The sequence below is a fragment of the Haliaeetus leucocephalus genome, unplaced genomic scaffold (genome assembly GCF_000737465.1).
Source record: "Haliaeetus leucocephalus isolate CR32 unplaced genomic scaffold, Haliaeetus_leucocephalus-4.0 Scaffold656, whole genome shotgun sequence".
Classification (NCBI taxonomy): Eukaryota; Metazoa; Chordata; class Aves; order Accipitriformes; family Accipitridae; genus Haliaeetus; species Haliaeetus leucocephalus.
Window position 1 is genome coordinate 8,086,026 of NW_010973092.1, and position 24,271 is coordinate 8,110,296.

The window sequence follows — 24,271 nt, forward strand, 5'->3', positions numbered from 1 at the left end:
TTGAAATGTATAACTCAGTGTCTGGTTTCATGGGTGAAACTTGACTTCTGCCAGCTATGTTACCACCTGCAAAATGTCAAGAAGCTGAGTGTAAATCATTTTATGATCTGTGATTGAAAGGATCTAGATTGATTTAAAAGATTTTGGGGGGGGGGGGGGAGTTCTAATAGTTCACAGGGCAGCTTTTAATCAGATTGAGCTCTATTACTTTTAGACCACTGGTTTATTAGCCTTTGGCATCGTAATGCAACTGGCACAACTCAAGGTTTTCATGCAGTTCCTTTGCTAAGGGTTACCACCCATAACAGAGCAGGTGGAATAGAGCATGTACCTGCATTCAGCTGCTCTAGTTCATTTTGACATATTAGCTGAAACCTGTCTCCACTGATGGTTTTGTAAGCTAATACACTGGACTCCCTCCCTGCTGACTGTTGCAGAAGAGGTGTGATGCAATGGGGATAATCTGCAAAACCTTCACAGCAGGGTTCACTAGAGTTTATCTGTCACACTGCAGTGAGGTGAACTGCATCAGCTGAAGTCTAGTGCCTTGGAATAACAAGTAAAATGTCCAAATGTCCTCTTTTCCCAAGACAAATCTAGGCATGAAAACGAAGAGTTTGTAATTTAACTAGTCAGGCAAATGATGTCTGTGTCCCAGATGCCAAAGATGCCTGATAACCCTGCAAGGTTACTATGCCGACCGTTGCTTTTTGGTGGTTGTTTGGTTTGATTGACCCATTAGTGAGACTTTAAACCTCTTGCCCTCCAAGGAGGGAAGCTTTTTTTTCTTTCGAGGAAGTTCTACCCTGTGGAGTTCTCTCTGCAGGTCATGAGGAATTAAAAGGAAAAACCTCTTAAGTTCTTTGTGTAACTACTTCTGCAGTAACGATGCTACAAATGACTTACGTTTGTACTCTACCAGCATATTACTACATAATTGAAAACTCATTCTCAGAGATGTTCTCTTCTTGACCCTAAAACCTACTTAAATATATTTTGGTTTGGTTTGGTTTTTTTCCCCTTGGGTTTTGGGGATGTCAGTGTTTGAGAGGTATCATGGTTTTCTTTCCACACACCATAGTCTCTTTGATCCTGAATTTACCCCATCTTTTGCTAACTTGTTTCCAAAGCAGCCATTGCTTTTGAATTTCAGGAACATCATCCTGAAAAGATGAGCTCTAATTGGGTTCAGTGCAGGCTCATGCTTTGTGTAAAATTTGCTTTTAAGGTGAGCAGCAAGAGTCTTAAATGACCTTTTAAATCTTATTTTGATTTTATTCAGGTATAGTAGTGTGCTCTTTAATAATGATCCAGCAATAGGTCTCCCATTACAGCTTTTTTGTTAATTAAATAGGATGTAAGATGTATTGGATGTTTTCAAAATGAAACTACGAGTTTTTAATAGATTCCCTGATTAAGAATACTGGTCTGCATACATGATGGTGCCCTGAAAAAAAAAAAATCACTTAACAGCTATAGATAAAGTACTGTTCTGAGGCAAGCAAAACTTGCTTCCTCCCTCAACCATTTCAGGTAAAAACTACTTGCTTGTGATGGTCTTACCTTAAGGAAGATGTTTAATCTCCTCTTACAGGAATGGGAGGATGTTAAGGAAAGGTTTCACATGTTGTGTATTTGATATATCCAATCTTTTGTTTAAAAGGCATCATATGTGAGGCAAAAGAAAGACCCTTACTTTGGTGTCGGACAAAGGAAAAAGGACTGGCATAACAAAGAAGCTATAAGGAGAGACTCTGAGCGTGTAGGTATGTAAGATTACTATTAAAATGTTTTAATGAAGATTGTAAATTAGTTTGATATTATTTCATAGGCTGAGTGCAGAACAGCATGTTCAACTTCAGGGTCAAGATGATGTTCTTGATGTGAGGCAGCAGTTACTGTGTGTTAATCCCAGTTAAAGCCTTTCTTCCCAACTCTGTAATAACTGTTTTGAGGTGAAAATCTATTGGTAACATCTTGATATTTTTAGGATAGGTACAGTATTGATTTTTAAAAAACTTACCAAAAATGTGTGCCTGTACCTCTCCCAAAAATGAGAAACCCGGAAAGGAAGAAGAGGGATAAGAAAAATGTTCTAGATTGTAACATTCATGCAAGTTTTATTCCATGGTTCAGGGTTTTGTCTTGCATTGCATAAAAGGGCCCATTTTTAACATCACAGCTTTACACTGGTGTGTCTGCAAGGGCTCTGCCTCCTCTGTGCAAGAGCTCAGGTTGTTAAATATACATATCCATCTGTGCTGGAAAAAGCAACAGTGATGAGGTATTCAAACCATATGTATTCTTCCTGCAGTGAAAAAAAACCCAACAACCACACTCTATAGATCCTCCATGGTGTTGCCATAGCCCCTTCATCTGACGTTAGAAGGAAGGCTTCTAACTTCTACAATTTGCACAGCTAAGTGGTTTGGAGCAAAACTGCTTATCAAATAAAATAGTTAGGTTGACATGGTTGACCCAGTGCTAAATGTGACATAGAGCACAATACTAATGAAGGAATTTTCAAAGGACTATAAGGTGACTGCTGCTTTTTTGATATATGGATTACGTTCTGGCCAGTTAAGCACCAATTAGTAGTAATGATGCATGTTTACTTTCTGTCTATCTATAGGAAATGGAGAACAGGGAAAACCTTACCCAATGACTGATGCAGAGCGAGTGGACCAGGCATACAGAGAAAATGGCTTTAATATCTTTGTGAGTGATAAAATTTCTCTGAATCGTTCCCTTCCAGACATCAGACATCCAAAGTGAGTATATAGTTTGCATTTCTACGAGTGAAGGTTTACAAGCCCTATAAATTACCACGTCAGCAGGAGCATGCTCTTTTTTTATTATGGACTCTTGTACCTTTGTTCACCACACACAGTCCTTTCACAGCTGGGTCCTGTCTTTATTAATAAAGGACAGTGTATAGTAATTGCAGTGGTAAATAGGAGACCAAATCTGGGGGAAAAAAATCCGCTTTTGATTCTAAAAGACTTAAAATTACCAAAAACTTGCAGCCCTGCACAGAAGAGATCTTGAACTTAACCCAGAGGTGGCTACTTCCTTCACCTCTTGCAATGTGACAGTTCAGTTCCTGAGCCCACTGACATAGCCAACAGCTTTTAGCAACTAATAAGGTGGAGCTATTTCTTTCTGTAGTGGAAACTGATGTGAATGTTTGACTCAGTTGTCAAGAGTCCTAAGTGTACCCAGGTGATGACTTTATCGCTAAACACCTGTCCAGTTCTTATGTTGGCCACTAGCTGGAAATGACCATGAAATGCTCAGGAGGTGAACAAGCTTTGAGTAGCTCCACTCAACTACATATGAAGAGTTTTACCAGAAATCCTTCCAATTTATGGATTAGTTTCTTAGACATCTTCCTAGTAAAAAACCTCCTCAGGGTTTACAAGTAGAAACTAGTTCCAATTGAATGCTGGCTTTTGAGTTCATCTATTTTTGGACATTATCCCTTAGGATGGTGTCAAACTGGATTTCGTGCAAGCCAGAAGGAGTTTTTCTTTAGCAAAAGTGCTTCAGTTAGGACTTAACCCTTGTTTATACAAAGCTGAGAGGTTTTTAAATACTGTTTGTGTGGTTCTAATCTGAAAGCATTGTTAGACATTTGAGTGGAAGCTTGTGTGAGGCCGTTTTTATCACAATTTAGTGAATCTGAATTCAACATCTACTTTATTCATGAGATATAATTTCCAGAAGTCAGGTTTTGTAATTTGTTAGCTGCACATTTGAGAGATTACCTCTTCAGCTGTCACAGCAAACTAATCAAATATACTGGCTTGACACCCTTTCTCAATATATACTCATAAACCAGAGTAGTGAGTATAGCTCCATAAATATTTTAGGCATGCAGCTGAAATGTTCAAACATAGAGATAAATCAGGTAACTGAAGATGCTTGTTGATCAGCCCATACTCAAGTTCTAGGAAATACAGTTTGAGTTTGCTAACCTAAATTATACCTGGCCTCCATTTATAGGGGCTGCCATGGGCTCTGAGAATTTAAACATCAGACAATGCCAGTATTTCCTCAGCTAAGGATTCAATATATTAACTCACATTCCCCATTGTTTCCCAGAGTTGCTGACTATTCATTGCTAATTCTACTACTTAAACTTTTTTAAAATATGAAATTTCTAACTCCAGTCCCCAGTTACCCCAGTCACCAACAACTTAAGCTGTGATTAATGATGCTGCTGCAGCTGGTTTGCTTGTTGCTTGACACATCCTTTCTCCCACCGTAGTGAGTTATAATTGTGGAGGTCTCAAGGAGAGGATAAACAGTGTGTGTGTAATGGATGCTAGGATTAGCTGGGCAGGGAGTGGGATTACATATAATGGAGATGTGCAGTAAAGGCATTCACAACTGAAAAGGTCTGTTGTGCATTCCCTGTGCCCATTAAAAAAAGATATACTTGAAATGGTATGGTTTGTGTTATTTGGGAGGTTGATGAGGGCAATTTATAAAAAAGGCTGAGGTGGAGTCCATAAAGAGCATTCTAGAAAGAAGGGAGCTGTGTTTTAGAGCACTTACTTTACCTGGTCTTTTACACGTGGTAAGAGATAATAGAGGCTTTGTCGTTTGGAGATGTGCCCACAGACAGAGGGGAGTGTAAGGAGAAGGTGAACTGGGCAAAGATGTGGCAACTATCCTGTCCTAAGCTTTGGGGCCCCAGCTAGGATTCTTCCCAACAGCTGGCCTGGGTGGGGAAGGACAAAGAAGCAGCCAATGTGTTTGCTGCCTTCTGAGATGGTTTGTGTGGACCTCTATATACCAAATAGCATGTCACCTCTGCTTTTTGTTAATCGTGGGAGTTGAGGGGCTGGGGGAGGGCACGTACTGGATCTGCCTGGTACACACATACGATTGTTTCAACAGTCATGTCTTCCCCTGCTAACATTTCCTTTAAGTGCTTCTGGGTTTTTTAATATTAAATACTAATTTTGCAGGTCTTGTAAAGCAATTGTAGATGTGGTAGCTGGAGGGAAACAATTTTTCTCCATGCTTAATGGTTAAACTTAATAGCTAAAGTTTCCCACTTGTTAAAGTTAGAAAATGAGAATTCCAGTTTAAGAAGAGTTAGAAGAGACTTGGGCGCTCTTGTTTCATATTGGAACAGAATTATAGCTAGTAGCTATCTCAGAAGAAGGTTAAGATTGCAATGCCAAGGGCTGGATGAAAGCAGTCCATGCAGCTTTATCTTGCATCTTGCATCTGTGCATTGCAGCCATAGCCTGCAAGCTCTTGGCAGCATCCCCAGACAATTCATTAGACCCAGAATAAGCTACTGTCCTTTCGTGCAGGCACCAGAGTAACTTCCTGTAACCGCAGATTTATTGAGTTTGTGTAGCATAGGTGCATCCTTCTCCATGCCCTGGGAAAGGTACCAGGAAAAAGCTGCCACTGCCAGAGCAGCTTTCCTTCCCATCTGTCCTTCCGGGGAACAGCGAGGGAATTGCTGTGTGCGTGCACGCACTGCATTGTGCAGGTAGTGAAAGCCTCGCTGAGTGCCTGACGGGAGAGAGTCTGCAAATCAGCTCTGGTGCAGGCTGTGCAAGAGGTCTGGCAAGGCAGGGAGCAGAGTATGACCTCCCTCCCCTGCTAGTGGAAAGAGGGCAGCCTACCCTGCTAGCAATGTCATTAATATATTCTAAAAATCTCTATTCACGTAGCCACTTCTGTTTTGCACTGGACATGTGAGGTTCTAGGAATGTAATAGATTTCTGTCCCCTAGTGAACAGCTACTGGGTGTTTTTTAACTACAATTGTTAGCTGTGTGACCTTAGGTGTTACCTGTTTAACAAGGTTCAAACTCCACTTAGGGCCACACCTGCAGGAAAATAAACACTGCACTTATTGCTGCAGTTTGAATTTTCTTCATTAAGCTACCTTGTAAACACCTGCACAAGGCAAGAAAGCGTTACCCCTATCTTAAAATTAAGAAGATTAATGCTGTGGGGAAATACCCGCAAATTCAAGGGGTCCATATGGGGTCTCTGCAGACCTAACTCTCCAGCTTTATCCAAGTTCTGCAGTCCTTATGTTCAAAGCCCAGCCTTCTTCATTTCTGTCTGTAGAACTGATCCCAGGTGTCAAACTAGACTTGCTGAAAAATGGGGAAGACAAGATTGATTATTTAGGAAAAGTATGATTTGAATAATTGTCCAGCATGACAAAGGAAGCCTTTGGTAGAGGTTGGAGGTTGATCTATTACTGAGAGAGGTGGGTTTCTTTATTGAGCAGTTCTTACCGTGCAATTATGCTGTCTCTTCTGTGTACTGTTCACAACGTCTTGAACTTCTGGGACTGTTTAGGGAAGGTGCTGTCACACAAAATCCTTACTTCCTGCACATTTTGTTTAAAAAATTTGGATGACAGTTATACAGGTGATTAGAGTGATTTGCTTCTTTGAAAACTGGGAATAAGTGAGCTAAACCAATGTACTGATAATGCCTAGAAGAGATACATTCAACTTCTTGAAACAACTTTGTAGAAATTCCTCTTCCTTGTGATCTTTGAGGTATAAGGACAGGGAAAACAAGTATTTTAGAGACTTTTGTATCTTAAGCTATAACTAAGTTACCTTTAAAAGCAGCTTCAGCACCTAATAGATCCCTCTGACTTTCTGTGTTGCTAAGTGTCACTGGTCATTAGCAGTCCTCACTTCATACGGAATTTTTTTTTTTTTTTTTTTTTTCCAGGTAAACTAGATCAGGTCAACACTGGCTTGATAACGCCTGAAAGTTGGTGGGTCTTTTCAGGCACTTTGCATCAATTTGAGGAGCAAAGAATGAAATAAGTTACTTGATGGTAATTAATATGGAAGTGCTGGAGGGTTTTGGCACCGCCTTTTGACTTGCTCTATCTATGTCCAGCTGCAAGAATAAGCTGTACCTGGAGAAGCTTCCGAACACTAGTGTGATAATACCGTTCCACAACGAAGGATGGTCCTCTCTCCTCCGGACAGTGCACAGTGTCTTAAACCGCTCCCCTCCTGAGCTGATAGCAGAGATAGTGCTGGTGGATGACTTCAGTGACAGAGGTATGATAATTTGTACATAACATCTCCACCATGTTTACCTACCTATGCTTACCTACTTAAGGGATCAATGAACTTGTAGATACATGTCTGATGACTTGAGGTTTTTTACTTGCCAACAGCAGAGCTCAGGTAAACCTTGCTCCCGTACGTTTGAAAGGCCAAAGGTCTAGCAAAAAAAGTCATGTTCTATATTCAGTTTGTGCTGGTTTAGCTGCTGATGGCATGCGCTGTCCTGTGTTTTGGACAATGTGAATAAACAGGGAAGCTGGCTTTAATGTTCTGCTAAGGGCCTGTGTAGCCCTTAACATTAAACCCAGGGTTAAATGTTTGATGCTTGGAATAAAAATTTAAAAAAAAAAAAAAAATAGGGGGGAAAAAGTCCACTCCTCACATTCTGCATTTTTTTTCTAGACACAAAAAATGGTAAAAGAAGCCTTGATAAAAGGTTTCCACCCTGCACTGCCTATGATTTGGCTTACTTTTCTCCTGAATTTTGTGCTCCTGAAAAGTAAATCTGCAACATCCAAAACTTTGACTGCTCTTGCTTGCTGACTTGCTTGCAACTACACTCCTTATTTTGTACTGCACTGCCAGTAGTCGTCGTTTTGGATTGGGTTTAAGTGCTACATGCAAAGTAGTCTAGTTGCTGGCGTAACACATCACCACAAATGAAACAACCACTTGTAATTGCAGCAGCAATATCTAGATGTAGTTGCCAAATTTACTTGTTCTGTAGCAGAAAGGAAAGACGTCTTTTTCTCTGAACCATTTAAGTGCTATATGATATAAATTAAGCTAGACTTTGTCTTGTAGTTTGCACCCTTGCTATGGTAGAAAAGGCAATCCAGTGAAGGAGGAATGAATGCCTCTATCATGTAGACATTGCATAGCTAGAAAGATCACATGGGAAGTCCTCTGAAGTAGCTGGAATTCTCCTGTCTTGAAGAGGGTACAGTGACTTTAAGGGGTTATGATCAGATCTAGCAACTGTATTTTCTCCTTGAAAATTACAAAGACTATTTAGCTTTGAGCTGCAGAGTTCAAGAGTCCTGCCACTGAAATTACTCAGCTAGGGGAAAAGAGCTCTCTACATGGATACTAAAGGATACACCTCCAAAAATCTGACACGTAGGAAGCTCCTAAGATGAGCTGGGAAACAAGCTTGTGAGTATTTCGTGTTCTAACCTATACTGACTTTCAAATAAGCACTACCCAACAGCTATTGTATTTGTTCTAAAGTACATCTCTAATTAGTCTGCAAGGCATGCTGGTTTGAACAAATCAATGTTATATGAAATAAGTATTTCTTTAGAGGATTTTCAGACTAAGCTGGGGAGAAAAAAAAACACACCCTCTTAACAAGGTCTCTTTATTGCTACTCAGTCTAGAAGCAAATTAGACAAGCTCATGCTGTAACCACAGCTGAATTGTACAAACAAGTGTCGTTTGAGAAAAGTGGAAGTAATGAAATCTGGTTTCCTGTGGATCTATTTTCCCTGTTCACTAGATGTGCCCTTCTGACCAGGCAAAAGAGAGCACTCCTGGCTCTGCCACCCCTGCTCCTCATCTGACTGTACACATGCTGTTTGTCCAGCTCACTTTTGCTCTGTTCTACCTGTCTCTGATAAGATGCAAGCCCTTCTCCGTCAGTCATCCATCTTTCATACAAAGGTTGCAAAAGTAGCTGAGATTTAACTTGTGTGCAGCATCTATTTATAGATGAATATAAGAGACTACTGGTGTTGGACAGTGAGCTAAATTGTCAAGGGAAGAGAACGACACACAGGCAAAGGGAGTGCTAATCTTTTTTTTTTTTTTAAATTAAAAACAGTGGTTTCCTCTAGCTCAGTTGATCTATGCATGGTGGAACAATTACTGGTTAGGATGAAACATTTTTCCTTCACTGCTGTCCATTTTGTATCCACACTGTAGTGTTTCCTGCTGCCTGCTGCTCCTTTTTCAGCAGTCAGCATTCTTCCTTAACCACACTGGTGTTGACTTCCACATCCTTCCCTAGGTTTAAATAGATCCTTAGTCTTCAGGAGACTGTTAAGTCCTAAACATGTGACCTTGACTTGAAAAGGCTGCTGGTTACTAATTTCTGGTTTTAATTTATCCATTGTATGTATTTAAAAAAAACACAAACACTTCAACCCAATACCTGAGAATTGATAATTTAACGCATCAAACTGAACTGCATGAAGGAGCAGAGGCTCCAGGAAAACTTTTACTTTGTGTGTTTTATGTTTGAAAAGGGCACATTCTGGGATTTGGAACTGTTAGGCCACTGTTCTGGTTATCTGTTTCTTATGATTAAATTGGGCAGGTGATAAAAACCCTGTGTCCAAGCCGATGATCATCACCACTACTGTGAACAGTAAAAGGAATGAGGAGAGATTTCTTGATTTTTCTTTGAAAATCATCAATTATTAGTCCTCTGCATGGTCTGCAAGGCAGAATGCTGTGCTTCTGTTTCAAATGCTAGTCCCACAAATTTGTAACAGCATCTTTCTTTTAAAATTGTAGAATCACTGTTGGACGTAGTGATAGTAGAAGCCACATTTGAGATCAGAGAGGCATAGTAAGAACAGTAAATGTCAGCTTCTTCCCCAAAGAGATCAGTAAATAGTCATCATAAACTCCAGTGAAAAGCAAAAGATGAAAAGGATAATTGCTCAATAAAAATCTATTATTAATTTTTTTATCGAGAGGTTACCCTGGCAAGATAAAATATCAGACATACTCTGCTGTACCTCATGATGGCCTTTCACTTGAGGGTTGTCTAAACAGACCTCTAGCACTTTAATAACTCTTTAAAAAGGCTAACCTTCAAGAACTTGGCTTTCCCTAGCAAGGAGACTATATCCCTCTTGCTAGCGTTTCTTGTGTACTGACCTGTGTTGGGGTTAAACGTACTGGCCTTTGCCGATCTGCCTTTGAGGTTCTGTTAGCGTTGCTTTCTTGTTTTGCCATTGCACTGGTTTCTGTAGGTGGTGATGTTAGTGCCAATCCGTCAGCCTCTTTCATCCGTGTATCTCACACATGGAGAATCTTTGCTTCACATGAAGTAAAGAGGACTTTGCTAATAATAGAAATAGTAAGTATGGAAACCTGGCTACTGCACACATCAGTGTTTTTTCTGACAGATGTTACTTTCCTATGTTTTTCATCTGTTTTTAAGCTTGAGAGTAAGGAATTTTTGGTGCAACTACGAAGAGGGTTGAGAAGTTGGCTAACAAAGTGATAGGAGAGTGAAGACAGATTTCTGGGTTGGTTGGTGGCTGTTGTGGTCTGCAGCATACCTGAGAGGCAGCTGTGTTGCTTTGCATTATTGGAGCTCTTGGACAGATGAATCATCATCTGGAAGTGTCAACAGCCATTTATTTCTTAATTTGTTTGAGAGACACAATTCTGTGACCTTTAGCAATAAACATTTTTCAACCAAAAAAGGCTGTCGTGATGACAGCAAATCATAATAGCGAGCAGCAAAAGCTTTACAAGTCATGTTTTTGAAATGTTTCCTTTGCTTTGTATTTTAAAAATCAAAATGTGCTGGAACAACTTGGTGTCTGGAATGGTTTTTTTTTTTGCATGCCTGTATTATAATGCAAATGATCAAAATCTAGCCTTACTTCAAACAAATTTAGTGCTGGATTCCACATCTGCCATAGTGCTCTAGGGAAGGCTACCTGTCGGTGGGATCAGTCTAATGCAGTACAGTGGTAGCATCCAGTTTGCCTTGAGCTGTGGACCGTATTGTCACCTCCAGCAGCTGTCTTTGACACTTGAATCTTTCTTTGTGGGGATTCCCTTGTTAGGTTAAGTTAGCTTAAAAGAAGCTGCTTTCCAGCACGTGCCATTGGTCACAACAGTGTCAATATTGTGGGGCTATTTTCTACTTTTTCGGATAGTCTCTAGTATCAACGTAGCATTCCCAGCAAGACTATGATAGCATATGCTTTTTTCCTCACAGACTCAGTTGGGATGTCTGTGATAGAAGGGCTTTCTTCTCCTGGCTGTAAGCATTTCAAAATAATTGTAGGGATTTAATGTGCAGAAGAATATAGCTTATATTGAAGAGGGAGGCACCCATTCAGCAGACTTGGAGAATAAGAATTAACCTGCCCAGTGTTGTGTGCCTCTTCCTGCATGCTACCAAGAACTGCTGAAGACCCACAGACTGACCTCCTCAGACTAACCTCAGCTATTTCAGGGTGGTCCAAAATAACGCCTACCCTCCTGGATAAGCAGAAATCAGAATACAATGCATGTGAATTACGACTTTAGAATTCGTGATCATAAAAACACCTAGCTGTGGCAGTGCTGTGTGGATTTGGGGCTTCACTTTTAATTTCTATAGCTATTCTTTAGTTCTGTTCTCAGTTAAATTAAGCCTTTTCATATGCTGGCTTGCAGGGTGCTAATTATATCCCTCTGAGCTTGTTGTTACCAGAATGGCCCTAAGTAAACTAAAATGCTTTTTTCATGTATATCAGTTTTCTCCTGGGGACTGTCAGATATGAAATTTGTTTGCTTTTTGATTATTTAATTACAATGCTGCTGAGTGGTAAGTGGGTTGCATTATACCATAGAAATGGGAAGAGGGGAAGAGAAGTTGAAATGCAGGTCAGTTTGTAACACTGCTGGTTTTTGTATTGGCTCTGATGGCATTTTACTATTGATAGCAGGCAACGAATGACAGGCAGTTCATGATTCTTCAGGGTCTGCCTCAGTCCCTAGACCTACAATCTGAATCTGGCAGTGGTTGTGAGAAATCGAGCAGTTCATCTCTTGTGTCTGCCTTGTACAAAAGCGATTGTTGGTCTCCCTCTAATTCTTGTACCTTGTGGACACCTCTGCTGTATAAGCTATCTCTAAGTTTACATGAACAAAGGTAAAGCTGTCCTCTGTCTCTCACTAGATAAATGAACAGCCTTAAGCTGAAGGAAGAGAGGGCAGAGTATAGTACGCTTTCTCTTTGCAGGATGCTTGTCTAGATGTTCTTTGCTTTTCACCTGATACATATTTGGTAGCTCTGTACGGCAGTGGCACATTAAGTAAATACTCCTACTGGGTGAAAGGCAGAAGCCAAACTCTCCTTTCTTGTGTTTTGGAAAAGAGATCTCTTTCAGGTGGAGGCTGGACTGGAACACATACAGAATCACAAATAGCAGAGGTTGGAAAGGATGTCTGAAGATCGTCTAACCCAACGCCTCTGCTCAGCTACAGCAGGTTTCTCGAGATCTTATTCACTCAAGTTTTGAAAAATCTCCAAGGATGGAGACTCCATAATGTCTCTGGGGAACCTGTTCTGCTGTTCAGTCACAGTTACGGTGACATAGTCTTAAAAAAAAAAAAAAAAAATAATTTTTTTTATGTTTAAGCAGTATTTCCTGTACTTCAGTTTGTGCCTAAGGACTCCCAAGTCCTCTTCCACAAAGCTCCTTTCCAGCTGCTGGGTCCCCAGTCAATACAGGTGCATGGGGTTATTCCTCCTTGGGTGCAGGAATTTGCATTTCCCTTTGTGGGGCTTCACAAGGTTCCTGTTGGCCCATTTCTCTCGCCTGTCAAGGTCCCTCTGAGTGGCATGTCAGCCATGCCTCCCAGGCTTGTATCATCTGCAGACCTTCTGAGGGTGCACTCAGTCCGGTCATGCAGGTCTTGAATGAAGATGTGCAATTGTGTTAGCCCTAATATTGGCCCCTGGGGTGCACAGCTGGTGACGGTCCAGGCCTCCAGCTCGGCTTTGTGCTGCTGATTACAGCCCGTAGACCTCAGCTAGTTTTCTGTCCTCCTCGCTGTCTGCTTATCTAGCCCAGATTTCATCACTTTTTCCGTGAGGATGTTGTGGGGAGGCAGTGTTGAAAGTCAAGATGACTTTTATAGGTAAGAAAAACTTAATGAGGGAATCCAAACGTATTGGAAGAGTAGACCTAATAAAATGGGTTGCACGAGCATCCTGTATGCCTCGATGCTCTAGTTCCCTTGTTGAATCAGCAAAAGATATAACTGTCTAGGGAACACTAATACCTCTAAAATGTAAACTAATTGTTTGCATTTGTATGTTTATCCAGAACAAGCTGATGATATGTATTTTTCAGCCCTTCCTGTAATGTAAAACATGGTAGGGTTTTTACCTTTTCACCCTTTGCAACAGTGGAAAATTTTGAATTATTTAAGACATTGTAAACTTACTGTGTGCTAGAAGGTTATGACTTAATTGCTGAATGTCATTTAAAAGAAACATCTTGCCACGTACTTGGGGCTAGCTATGTGCAATGAGGAAAATGTACAAGCCACATGGGTGGTTCAGAAGTACTTTGGGTTTATCTTATTTTGTGCCTTAGCTTGACAGAAATCAGTGATTGTGGCTAGGTGCTTAAATTTCTTATAAAAGTCACGTTTCAGCATGCAGTTATTTGCATATTGACTGACAGCCTGTTCTTACTCATTTTTAAGACTACTTTTGTATAAATGACAGTGTTTTAGAACAAGTGTAGTCCCTTGTTGAAGAATGAGAACCGCAGCATCAGTCATCTCCAAAGCATGCATTATATGCAAAGCACTGTGTTGATATAGTAATAAAGTTGAAAGTGGCAGCGCTGAAAATACTGCAGTCTCCAAACATCAGGATTGTTCTGGAAGTGTTAACCCAGCTGGGCTGTCTGCCTTACAGCATTTTATGTCTGTACAGTGGCAATACGCAAAGACTTAACATCCTTCTTACAGTAACCAGTCAAAATCTGCACCTGTGACTGGGAGGCAGTAACAGTTTCAGCTGAAGTACTTGCATATATTTAACCCAATATGACAATGACATTTGCAAAGTCAACCTTCTGGCTTTTAGATTAAACATGGTATATTTTAGGCTGTGATTATCCAAGAGACATGCATACTTGGCTATAGTTGATTTTGAGGAGAAAATTTTGTTATAAGTAAGGTGTATGGGATCTCATTTTCCCTTGGGGGGTCCTTAGGGAGGTTCCGGATTTCAGCTTCATCTTTCTTCCAAGGCTACCCTGTTTACTTGAGCCTTATTTTAATTCATGAAAATTATATCTATTTAGGAGTCCTGAAAATATTTATTTGTTCAGCCATTTTTAAATTTTTCTTACTCTTTCCCCACTTTTACTCACTTTTTTCTTAGTTGTGTGTTTTCAGCAGGACTTTGTGCAATAAGAATTAGAGCTGTTCTTTGACGTTTGGAAGACAGCAGAGCGTTATAAGCCCAGACTCTGGCACGTGGCCACTGCTCATCTTTGAAAGGCAGCAAGAGGCTTTTAGGCCTTTTAATCAATCAGTCCAAGGAGTGTTTTCCCCAAGCAGTGTCATCTCAGCCCTTGGTTATGACCAACATTTTCCCCTTTGTTTGCCCTCTCCCCTCACGTAGGGCCAGTCAACTTCCTTTGCACTGTTGTGCTGTCCCCACACCGTCCTGTAGCTTGCTTGAACGTTTACTGGCAGGGGAGTGTTGGAGCCCGTCCATTCACCGAGCGTCAGAGGGAGCCACAGCCAAATCCTCCTTTTTCCTTTTAAAGATAAATCCCCATGACTTTTTAAATCTCCCTTTATATTGCAGTACAAGTAATTCTGGAGGTAGCCATATGGGATAATGTGAATGGAAAAACTAATGTGGGTAAGGCTACTTGGCTGAACCACATGCAGCATAATTTGGTCTGAAGGGCAGAAGTCACTAAGTAGTGTACTGACAGGAGAAGGCAAGGGGTGATTAATCTGTCATTTGGTGCAGCATCAGGTATGTAGCAAATACAACTCTGTTCCATTAATCATATCTGCCAGACCTTAATTGAAAGAAATCATGTTCTTAGTATGTGAAATATAAAAGGGTTTAATACTTGAATTCTTTTTGATCTTTAAGTGGAACAGTAAAGGATTTATGTAGCTAAAGAGATTATCTTTTCATCTTTAGGCACATGCATTGTAAAAGTAATTTTTTTTTTCTCTTAAATGCGCTAAAGTGCATCTGGTTAGTACATGTCTGAGTATGGTGTGACGGTGCTTAGGACAAAGTGGTGACAGTCTTTCGTACTGAATTTTGAATCTGATTCTTTTAAAGCTTTTTACCTTAATGTATTTTAAAAAAGAAAAAGCCAAACTTTTCTTAGGCAACTATGCTTTTCTGCAACCTTTTCTTAAATGTTGCTTTCAAGGTCTCTTGTAAAAGTTATAGTAACTATTGTCTCAACTGATAAAAAGATTATTTTTGTAAATTAAGTCACAGAATAAAGAGGCTTTTTCCTTGCTGTTAGAATTCATTGCAGACCATCTCAGGTCTGTTTAGACTCTTTGAAGTAACTGTCAGCAAGATCTCCCCTTGGGTAAGTGGGATAAGGTTTGTTCTTTTGGGTGGAGAGACTTGGAACTCTGAGAAAACAAATGTACTCTTTATTTTCATTAGAATGAAATTCTCTGTTGTGAAACATACTCATTTTGATATCTGTATCTCATTAAATCTTGGGCTCTTGATAATGCTCAGTTTGTGGGCCTGGTTGTTCATCTAGTGGTTTAAAACTACTGGGTGCATAAAGTTACAGTGAGCAGTTCTCAGGCTATGGTCAAATTCTAAGGATTTCACTATTAAAATGGTGGAAGCCAATACCAATGTCATTTTTCCATGTAGAAAGTGACTTGGCTTTGGTGAATATCACTGATTCTGGTAGTGGCACAAATATTACAAAGTGAAATAGACTTTAAAGTCATTTAAGTGATTATGACCCACAGTCTAGATGTGATGTTTGTTACCCAGACTCCGGTGTGACTTACAGGTAGCACAGCTGCGTGTTTATACTGGTATAGGAGTGAATTTGTGAACTCACCAATACTCTGAGCATCAAATGGAGTAGAGCAATAAAATAAAACCTTAGGCGGATGTCCAATTTTGGTTTATGAGAGTAATTTGTTATTTTCCATTTCTGGCACTGTCTTGCGGGTGTGGGATACTTTAGACAACTGTTAGTGACAGACCTTGCTTTGGATCCACAGTGAAATATGGATGGGATTTGATTTTGTTTTCCTTTTTTGAGCATTCATTTTTAAAGTGTCTTTAAACACCATTTTTGTACTTGCGTATACCCTTCATAAAGGGATATCTAAAACCTGCATTGTTCATTAGGCAATGGCTAGAGAGTATTAAAAATATATTCTCTAGTGTTTAAGGGACCTGAGGGCCCATTGTAGTTGTTTACTTCAGCTTTTTTTGTGAGAGCCTAAATTCACTAACCAGTTTACTTTTCATCATCTTGTATTTATTACTTTAAGATCAGTTGCTACAGCTGAAGGATTCTTCTAGAAAGATGAGGTGGCTTTAAAAGGTCCAGTTTACTATGACCTCTTTCTCAGCTAATTATTGTGTAATGAAGGATGTCTGGCAAACTAAAGTTTAAAAAATAAAAAATTGAGGAGCAGAGTTTCCATTACAGCTCATTAAATAAATCTAACTGCATTGCTTGCTACTAAGAAACCCTATGTATGTAGCTTCTATTAGTGGAATTTTGCAGGAAAACAGCTTTAATTTTATTCTCCTCACCTTGAAGTATATGTCCTCATCTAGAGTCAAAAATCTAGATATCTGCCAGCTGCAGTGCAAATCAGCATTTTAATGCTTTACAGCTGCTTCTCTACAGAAGTTAATTAGAAATGTGATTCAAACACCCTCTGCGAGTACTCATATATGATGTCTATTATTGATAATCATAGTTTCTGCTATTTAAGCGTGCATTTTGGGTGGTATTGACAAAGCAGCTGTGTTCCTACAGAGGGACTTTGATAAAGGTGGAAACTTCTTCACTTTGAGAAAATTGGAAGGTAATGCCGCTGCAATTTAAAAATAAAAGTGGATAATCTAAACCACATTCCTTTTCTCTATAGTTTTAATTGCAGTCATATTTTCTTAGTAAAGAAATGCCACACTCATTCTCTCACTATAACATCCATTCATACATGTCATGAGGACCACTGTTGCCTATTACTCACAAACTAAGTATGCATTGACGTCTCCAGTAGAACGGTGAATGGTGAACGGTGGAAGCCAAGGCTCAAGATTTAAAAGCAGGGTACCTTCAGCTATCAGTACTACCCTCTCCCCTCTATCATCCAGCTAAAATGAATGTGTCAGCTGAACAATATTGTCGATGGGATGGTTTAGTTTTGATATCAGTACAGCTGTGAACAGTCCTGGATTTGTGCTTCAGGATTTAATAGATTTATTGATCTTTCTGGCAGATGTCACTGACTTATTGTGATAGTTGCATTTCTTGTCAATAAAGTAAACAGCAGCATTGGGAACTGATGGTGGAGAGATCTAGAAGAAGAGTAAAGCATGAGTTTGTAAAATGTACTTCTGATATGCCAGAGTTTGTTATTACAAGTCAAATGTGTCTGTATTTTTCCTGCAGCTGTATTGGTAATTTTTTCATTTGCCAAATACTTCATTTTCTGTTCTCTGACATACAGACTACAAGACAAACATGTTTTTGCTTTGTCATTCATGATTCTTAACGTATGAGCATTATTGTAGGAATGAAGGATTATCAGTTAGTTTTCCAATGTTCCATTCGGCTGCAACCCCAAAGCAAAAATTTTGTAGGTATGTGCTATTAATTTTAGGCTTCATAGTTGTTCTTCCTCACTTAGACACATGAGATCAAAGCCTTTGGACTCCAAAGGGATTCATTCCTACCAAATCAAAGCACCTTTCAAGTGGGTTACATCTTGGACCTAATGGTATGTTCTCTAACAAGACAAAAGTCCGGAGTAGAATTTTCTGTTAATTCTTGTGCTCTTTCTGGAGTCTTTCCTTTTTTGTTGGTTTGTACAGAGCAAATACTTTCAGGCCAAGAAGTTCTTTGTACGTGAATACTGCTGATAAAGGCAAAGCTGAATCTCTGAGGACTGGATTGGTTTGGGGTTGTTTTTTTTTTTTTCTTTTTTCCCCAGCAAAATTCAGTGACTTTTAAGGCTTTAATCTCGCAGCTTTGATATGTTGCAAAATGTTTCAGCATGAAATGTCTTTAACACTTCATCTGCCTGCATCTCTCCAAATGATGGCAAGTTCTGTCTTGCTGTCGGTCATAGGCTTTAGGTTCATGTCATGATATATAATATCCAGTACAGCGCTATCAACAGTGAATGTATACTAACATGCTCACCAGAAGTAGATGCAGCTAACCCCTCTAGCACAGCAGCTTGTTCTGACTTGGTCCCTGTGCACCCTCCCTGTTCTGAAGTCTGCGGGTTGCAGAGGAGTCATGTTCAATTGGCTTTGTTCTGTCCTGTGAGCAAATTTCTGAAATGCTTTTGCACCCCTGCTTGTCTCTCAAGTGCTCAGAAAGCAGTCGATGTAGATGAAAGGCAATTAAAGACTGATCTAGTCTCTCACAATTTTTAATTGTAGTACAGAAAGTGGAGTATAAATTCACAGGATCCTGAACCAGCGTGTCATGCGTATATTAGCCTCGGACTGCTGGAAGTGGTGATGCTATTGGTATGGTGGCTTGTCTTACTGTTTTTCAGTGTTTTCACCTGCCCATACAGTGTTTATTAATTTAGTAGAAGAGTGTTAGCATTGAGCAGGAGTGCAGACGTTCCCTCGGTTAAACAACTGGATAATCAAAACCACTTATTTGGCCTTAAGATGAGGGCACAGATTCCCAGGGTTGAAGGCATTATTTGGGACAGTAATGCCCTTCCTGCTAGTCACCATGGCTACATCAAACTTGAGCTGAATATTAAGTGTGCTGCAAGGAGTTCACTCCTGTTTCAGCAGCTACAAAGGCTACACAGGCCAGAAACTACAGCTATCTAGTTTGTATGTCAGTAAAGCAGCCTCTCTGGTGTTAAAAGCAATCAGCAAGGAAATGACTGAGAGTCATAAAATCACCTCTTTAGATCAAATGTAGTCAACAGAAGAGGAAAAAAAACAAAGTGGGTGCTTTAATCATGATACATATTTAATGAAATGGGAAGGGAGAAGAGTAAACTAATGAGAATGACTATTTCCCCTGGGAAAGATGGGTTATGGCACAGGAGGAAAAACTGATGTTGTAGGTTGACCAGGTAGTCGGTATGCAGGACTTAAGAACTGAGGCATACACCACAGGCTGGCTTCACTGCTCCTAATGAACAAAAGGTGCTTAAACCTTACAGCATGAAGGAAGGATGAGTAAATGGATTTTTCTGGATTCCCTCAGGAAGAAACAGTTGAAATAGACTTCCTTTACAAATGAAACTTTCCTGAAAGATTAAGAGGTTATGCTGTAGCTAAGATGATTATTCCCTGTGTATTTCCCTGCTCGGAAATGCAGCCTACTAAACTTTCCCTAGGGTCTGGATATATTTATATGCTAATGCCAGTAAATGTGAATTTTCTCATTTTAAGATTACACCTTTGTCTCTGTGTTCAGTACTAGTATCTCCTGAAGCCATAACTGAGCAGGGTTTGGATGTCTGCTGTAGGGTGGAGGAAGCTATGAGAAAGTTCCCTTTGCAAATTCAGGAAGCAATGGATGATACAGGTGAAACAGCAGAAGTTTATGCACTTGAATTTATCAAAGCACACAGCACAGTTCTGCACAAGTGGTCTTTGCCCCAGCAACGTGCAGTCTGGCATATTTCCTAGGCCCCACGCTTCCACTGCTGTGCACTTTATTGTACCTAAAAAGGAAGCTTGGTTTTAAAACATTTAGAAAGAGAACAAAGTCAATAAGATTTCCAGAAACCCAACTCTTTTAATCTTTGTAACAATCTAAAGAGGGATGACTGCTATATCAGCAAGTGGGGTAGTGCACTTGCAACTGTTGTCCCATGCACAGAAACCCCTTCCCCCCCCAGTTTTTGTTTGTAAAGATGTGCTGAGACCCAACACTGATGCAGAATGGACAGTGGAAACTGGGCCCCCTCCCCTTTAAGAGTCTACCACAGAACTGTAATCAGTGAAGCAACAGATATTAATATTCTCCCTTCCCAAGCCTTTTCTTCTTTGTTTGTAAGAAGATTCGGCTTGGAAAGCTGTGATCAGCTTAATCAGTTTGTTATTATTGGGACTGGTGTTCATAGTACAATTTATTAAATCAGTTTATTATCCTCCCAACCAACTTCAGTGATCAGAGTGTGAAAACATTGAGAGAAAATTAAAACTAGTGTAAGTGCTGCCTGTTTGGATAACAGCACATTTTGCTATTTAAAAGGATTACTCATCTGCACCAAAACAGGGAGAGAAGTTAATTTCAATGATGTAGAGCTTTCTATTTCAGGGAGGCCTGGCTTGCACATTGTGATGGATTCAGGAGGAAGTATAATTCATTCTTAAATTGTTAAATAGCACGTTAGGGCCAAGTATCTAAGTAAAGATGAATGGATTCATTTGTAATCTTAAACAAGCATGTCTGCATGTGGGAGGGTAGGGATGGGAGGCTGGAATAACCTGTAAACAAATGCCAGATGAACAGTTGCACTTCAGGTAGCCAAAATAACCTGCAGGGAAGGGAAACCAGCCCTGTCTGCTTAAAAGGGAGTTCTGCAGATCCTCCAGTCCTTTCCTCCTGTGCCATGTGCCCTTCAGCAGGAGGGGAAAAGTTCCCTGGATTCCCACAGTGCAATGGCTCTCCCATCTTCATAGTATCTTCAACCTTCTGAGTGTAAACTGAAGCAAAGCACCTCAGCAGGAGGCAGGATACTGTAGGGGAGAAGGAACTTCAGTTTCACCGGTGGCATCTGAATAACGTGGGAAGGTGTCTAGGAATGTTTCTGATTTCTGCAGTGCTGCTCATTCTGAATTGGGTTGATGGTACTCATATGAGCAAGGGCACTAGAGCTGCAGATGTGCTGTGCAGTGTCAAGGTCAGAAACCAAAGCTGATAGGGTCTAAAGTAACATGTGAACCATGAAATGTTGCACTAGTAGGACAGGGGAAATGTTTCCCTCATCATTCTTTCTCTGGATGTAAATCTGTATCATAGTTTCAAGTCCTGACTGGTACTTAAAATGAGTTAATTTTTTTTCTATGACAAATGTTGGTAATCCCTTCCCCACCAAATACTGCAGAGATGTTACAGGGACATATGTAAAAAGAGGTTATGCCAACCATGTTATTGCAAAACAAACTGAGTCCTAAAATCCTTACCCCGTCCTCCTCTGCAGAGGACAGTTTGCCTGAGTGAAAGTAAAGGGTTTACTTGCAGTTCCTTTGAGTTCAAATATCTGTGAAAATAAAGGTTTTCATAGGATGGGACCAAAAAAATCTGCTGTCTTTTCAACCCTGGGATCAATTAATGACCTTGACAGCTCAAAAGCCTGAGCAATGGCCACATTATTCAAAACATTCAACTTGAATCCTTCAAAGCACAGAAAGCAAATGTGTGCTGAGCACCTCCCATTTGCACCTGCCCAAGATTCACTGTGGTCAGAGGTGGAGGTCCTCTTAATCGTCTGAGCTTGGGGAGTCCCAAAGTGCCACCAGACTGTGAGTCTGCTCTAAAAGAGCCCAATGATTTCCTCAAAGCAACACTAGTCTTTGCGTCTCAGGAGAGAATGACCTGAGTTATCAGCTCCGTGTCTTCCAAGGAGCATCTCTTGCTTAAAAACAAAACAAACTCTCAAGAACCTAGCAGGCCTGATGCAACTACTTTTCTAACTCTGCCAGCCTACTGGGAAGCAGCCTAGCACATTTGCCTAGTGGGGGGGGTATGCACTAGTTGCACAGAACAATGGGTTTTGTGAGTGTCTGTGGGGAAGGTAACCAACCCATATGCAATTACCTCTAAGCAGGTGCTTCAGGTCTTGGTGTGTGATTTGGGGGAGGGAAAAGAGCACAAAACAGGCCAGGCTTCATCTGTGTGCTGTGACTACAGTGGCCTGCTGCTGTCTGCAAAACTGAGCTGCATGAGCTCAAGGGAATGAAGTTCCTTTGTACCGCAGAGCAGCTCTTGAGGAAAGCAGCTGTCAAAGCATGCAGGCAAGATGTTAGAAACTTGAGAATTGCTGGATCTCTTCCACTGATTTCTGTGGGAAAATTACTTTGGTCGTGGACAAATAAATTTGAAATATGCTACAAACCTACTGGTGATTTTGCACAAAATGTGTGAAAATCTCTGTGAAAACGTGGCTGAGCCGATGAGATGTGAAAGAGACAGAGAGGATCTAGACACTGCTGAGTGAAGACAGGCTGCGTGGCTTGCTGCGAGAGGATGTATTGACTTAACTTCTGCTTTGACTTGGAACAGTTGAGTCCCATGGACCCTGTGACTGCAGTGCTATTTAAGCTGTTCCGGTCCTGTAGATCCATGTCTAAGTTGCCTTGTTTCTCATGCATTTGCTTCTTTAAGCTGTAAAAAAAAAAAAAAAAAAAATCCTTGGGCTCCTCTGTCCTCCTCCGACTTCTGCATATGTTTAGTTTTGAAGTGGTAACATTTCTTAGGTGCCTGTTTGATTGGCAGGTGTGCAGTGGTTGGAATGAAAACTCAACTGGACATAAGAAATTCCTATTTTGGAAAGTCCTTGCCATGCTATAAGTGGTCATCAGACTCATGGCATCTGAGGGCAGCTGTGCTTGGATGGTGAGGCTAGAAGAAGTAGTGCAGTAAGACCACCACAGGAATTTGACCTAGGAAGAAAAAAAGAAGTCTTATTTTGGAAAGCTTTGGGACTGCTTATGATAAGCAGGCCTGCTGTTGAAGCTTCTCTGCTATCTTCACACAGTTTTATTTACAGCTCAAAATAAAGAAAGCAGTAGTTCTGGTCTGGTACTGTTAATGTATACACTGTATATCAAGTTTATTGCGAAGTCTGTTAGCAAGCTACCAGCCTAGTTTTTAATCTGCAGATAATCTTACTCTCATTTATATGTTTGGCCTGTATTACTTTGCCCAGCGTAGGCACAGCCATTGGAATCCGTCCAGTTCACCTAACAACTTTCATTAAAGAAAATTGCCCTTGTAATAAAAATTACTCAGTGTGACAAGATTCCATAATATATTTTTTAAAGCCTCATAAAATTTTGTAGCAGTTAATATCACTTGTTTGTTTTTTTTAGATTTTCTTTTAAAAGCAAAAATTGACTTAATTGTGACAATATTTGTAATAGAATGAAATAACTATTTTCTATCTGGGCATATAGAGGCCAGGCTGGGTGACAGGAATAGTGCAGGGATAAGGAAATAAGAAAACCCTGTCTTTGAAAAGTACATTTTGTTGTGTTTTGTACATTGTTTGTGAGGTTGCTTGAAAGTCTGTGACTCTTTAGTAAGGGAAAGTAGATAGAATAAAGTCTGTTCACTTGCAGTTCATGATACATAAGTCTTAACCTTATAAAATGCAATGATCAGGCATGGATTTTTCTGCAGTAATTAGGAGCGGCTTATCTGAGCATCATCCTTCCTAGCTACAAGGACAGCACTTGGTATGTGTGTCCCCTGCATCAGTGAGAATACATGGGTGCTGGTGGAGTACCTGTAGCTTTTCCTTGCTTCTTCCATCCATCAGAAACAGAAGAACATTCCTAATGTGTGAGACATTTCTTACCAATGTGGCATAGAGCAGGCTATTCGCTGCAGGGGTGAAATGCTTTGGTATTTTTTCACTGTGGAAACATAGTAAAGAAGTGCTAAAGAACCAAACCCAGCACTTGGGAATGGAATGGGAAGTCAGTGGATTAGAATTCCTGCTGTCTCTTTGCAGAGTACTTGCCTGAGAAAACTCTGTGGCTTCTATGCCTTCTTTTCTCCTGTTACACTATAAAAATGGGGAAATCTCTCAGTTCTTAACTGTTTGTTCATTAATAAATATAAATCAACCTGTCTTCGGTTAATTTGCAGCGGAGCAGCCATCATCATCACCAATACAAATATGGCCAAGTCAGTGACTTTCTGTTCACTTGCTGGTTTGTGTCTTCTTGCATGAGACCAGATCCAAAAACATGCTAGTGTTTCTTGGTAGCCTGCTCAGCTGTGCCATACTCATACCCCTGGAGGAGTCAGTTAGGCTGCCTTCAGGTGTCACCAGAGATGAAATTGCACAACAAACCAGGACAGTTCAGCAAGGTATATGATGCTAAAACATAAAATGACCAGCACACAGGTGGAAGACAAACATCTGGGATCTTTCACAGTCTTGTTTTCCTGTTTCTATCAAAATAAAGAGTTGCAGAAAGTCTATATATTTTTTTCCATTGTTTTAGAGCTTTGGAAT

The 24,271-nt window shown here is 40.3% G+C and overlaps 1 protein-coding gene across 1 annotated transcript in view; it reads left to right on the top strand.

The window, feature by feature from the left end:
• Positions 1–1,668: 1,668 nt before the first annotated feature.
• The window catches only part of GALNT10 (polypeptide N-acetylgalactosaminyltransferase 10), a 43,094-nt gene continuing 20,491 nt past the window's right edge, over positions 1,669–24,271 (top strand). The window contains exons 1-3 of the mRNA XM_010578972.1: positions 1,669–1,766; positions 2,633–2,771; positions 6,903–7,069. Coding sequence (XP_010577274.1) covers positions 2,662–2,771; positions 6,903–7,069 — 277 coding nt within the window. The 5' untranslated portion in view covers positions 1,669–1,766; positions 2,633–2,661. The remainder of the gene's footprint in view (positions 1,767–2,632; positions 2,772–6,902; positions 7,070–24,271) is intronic.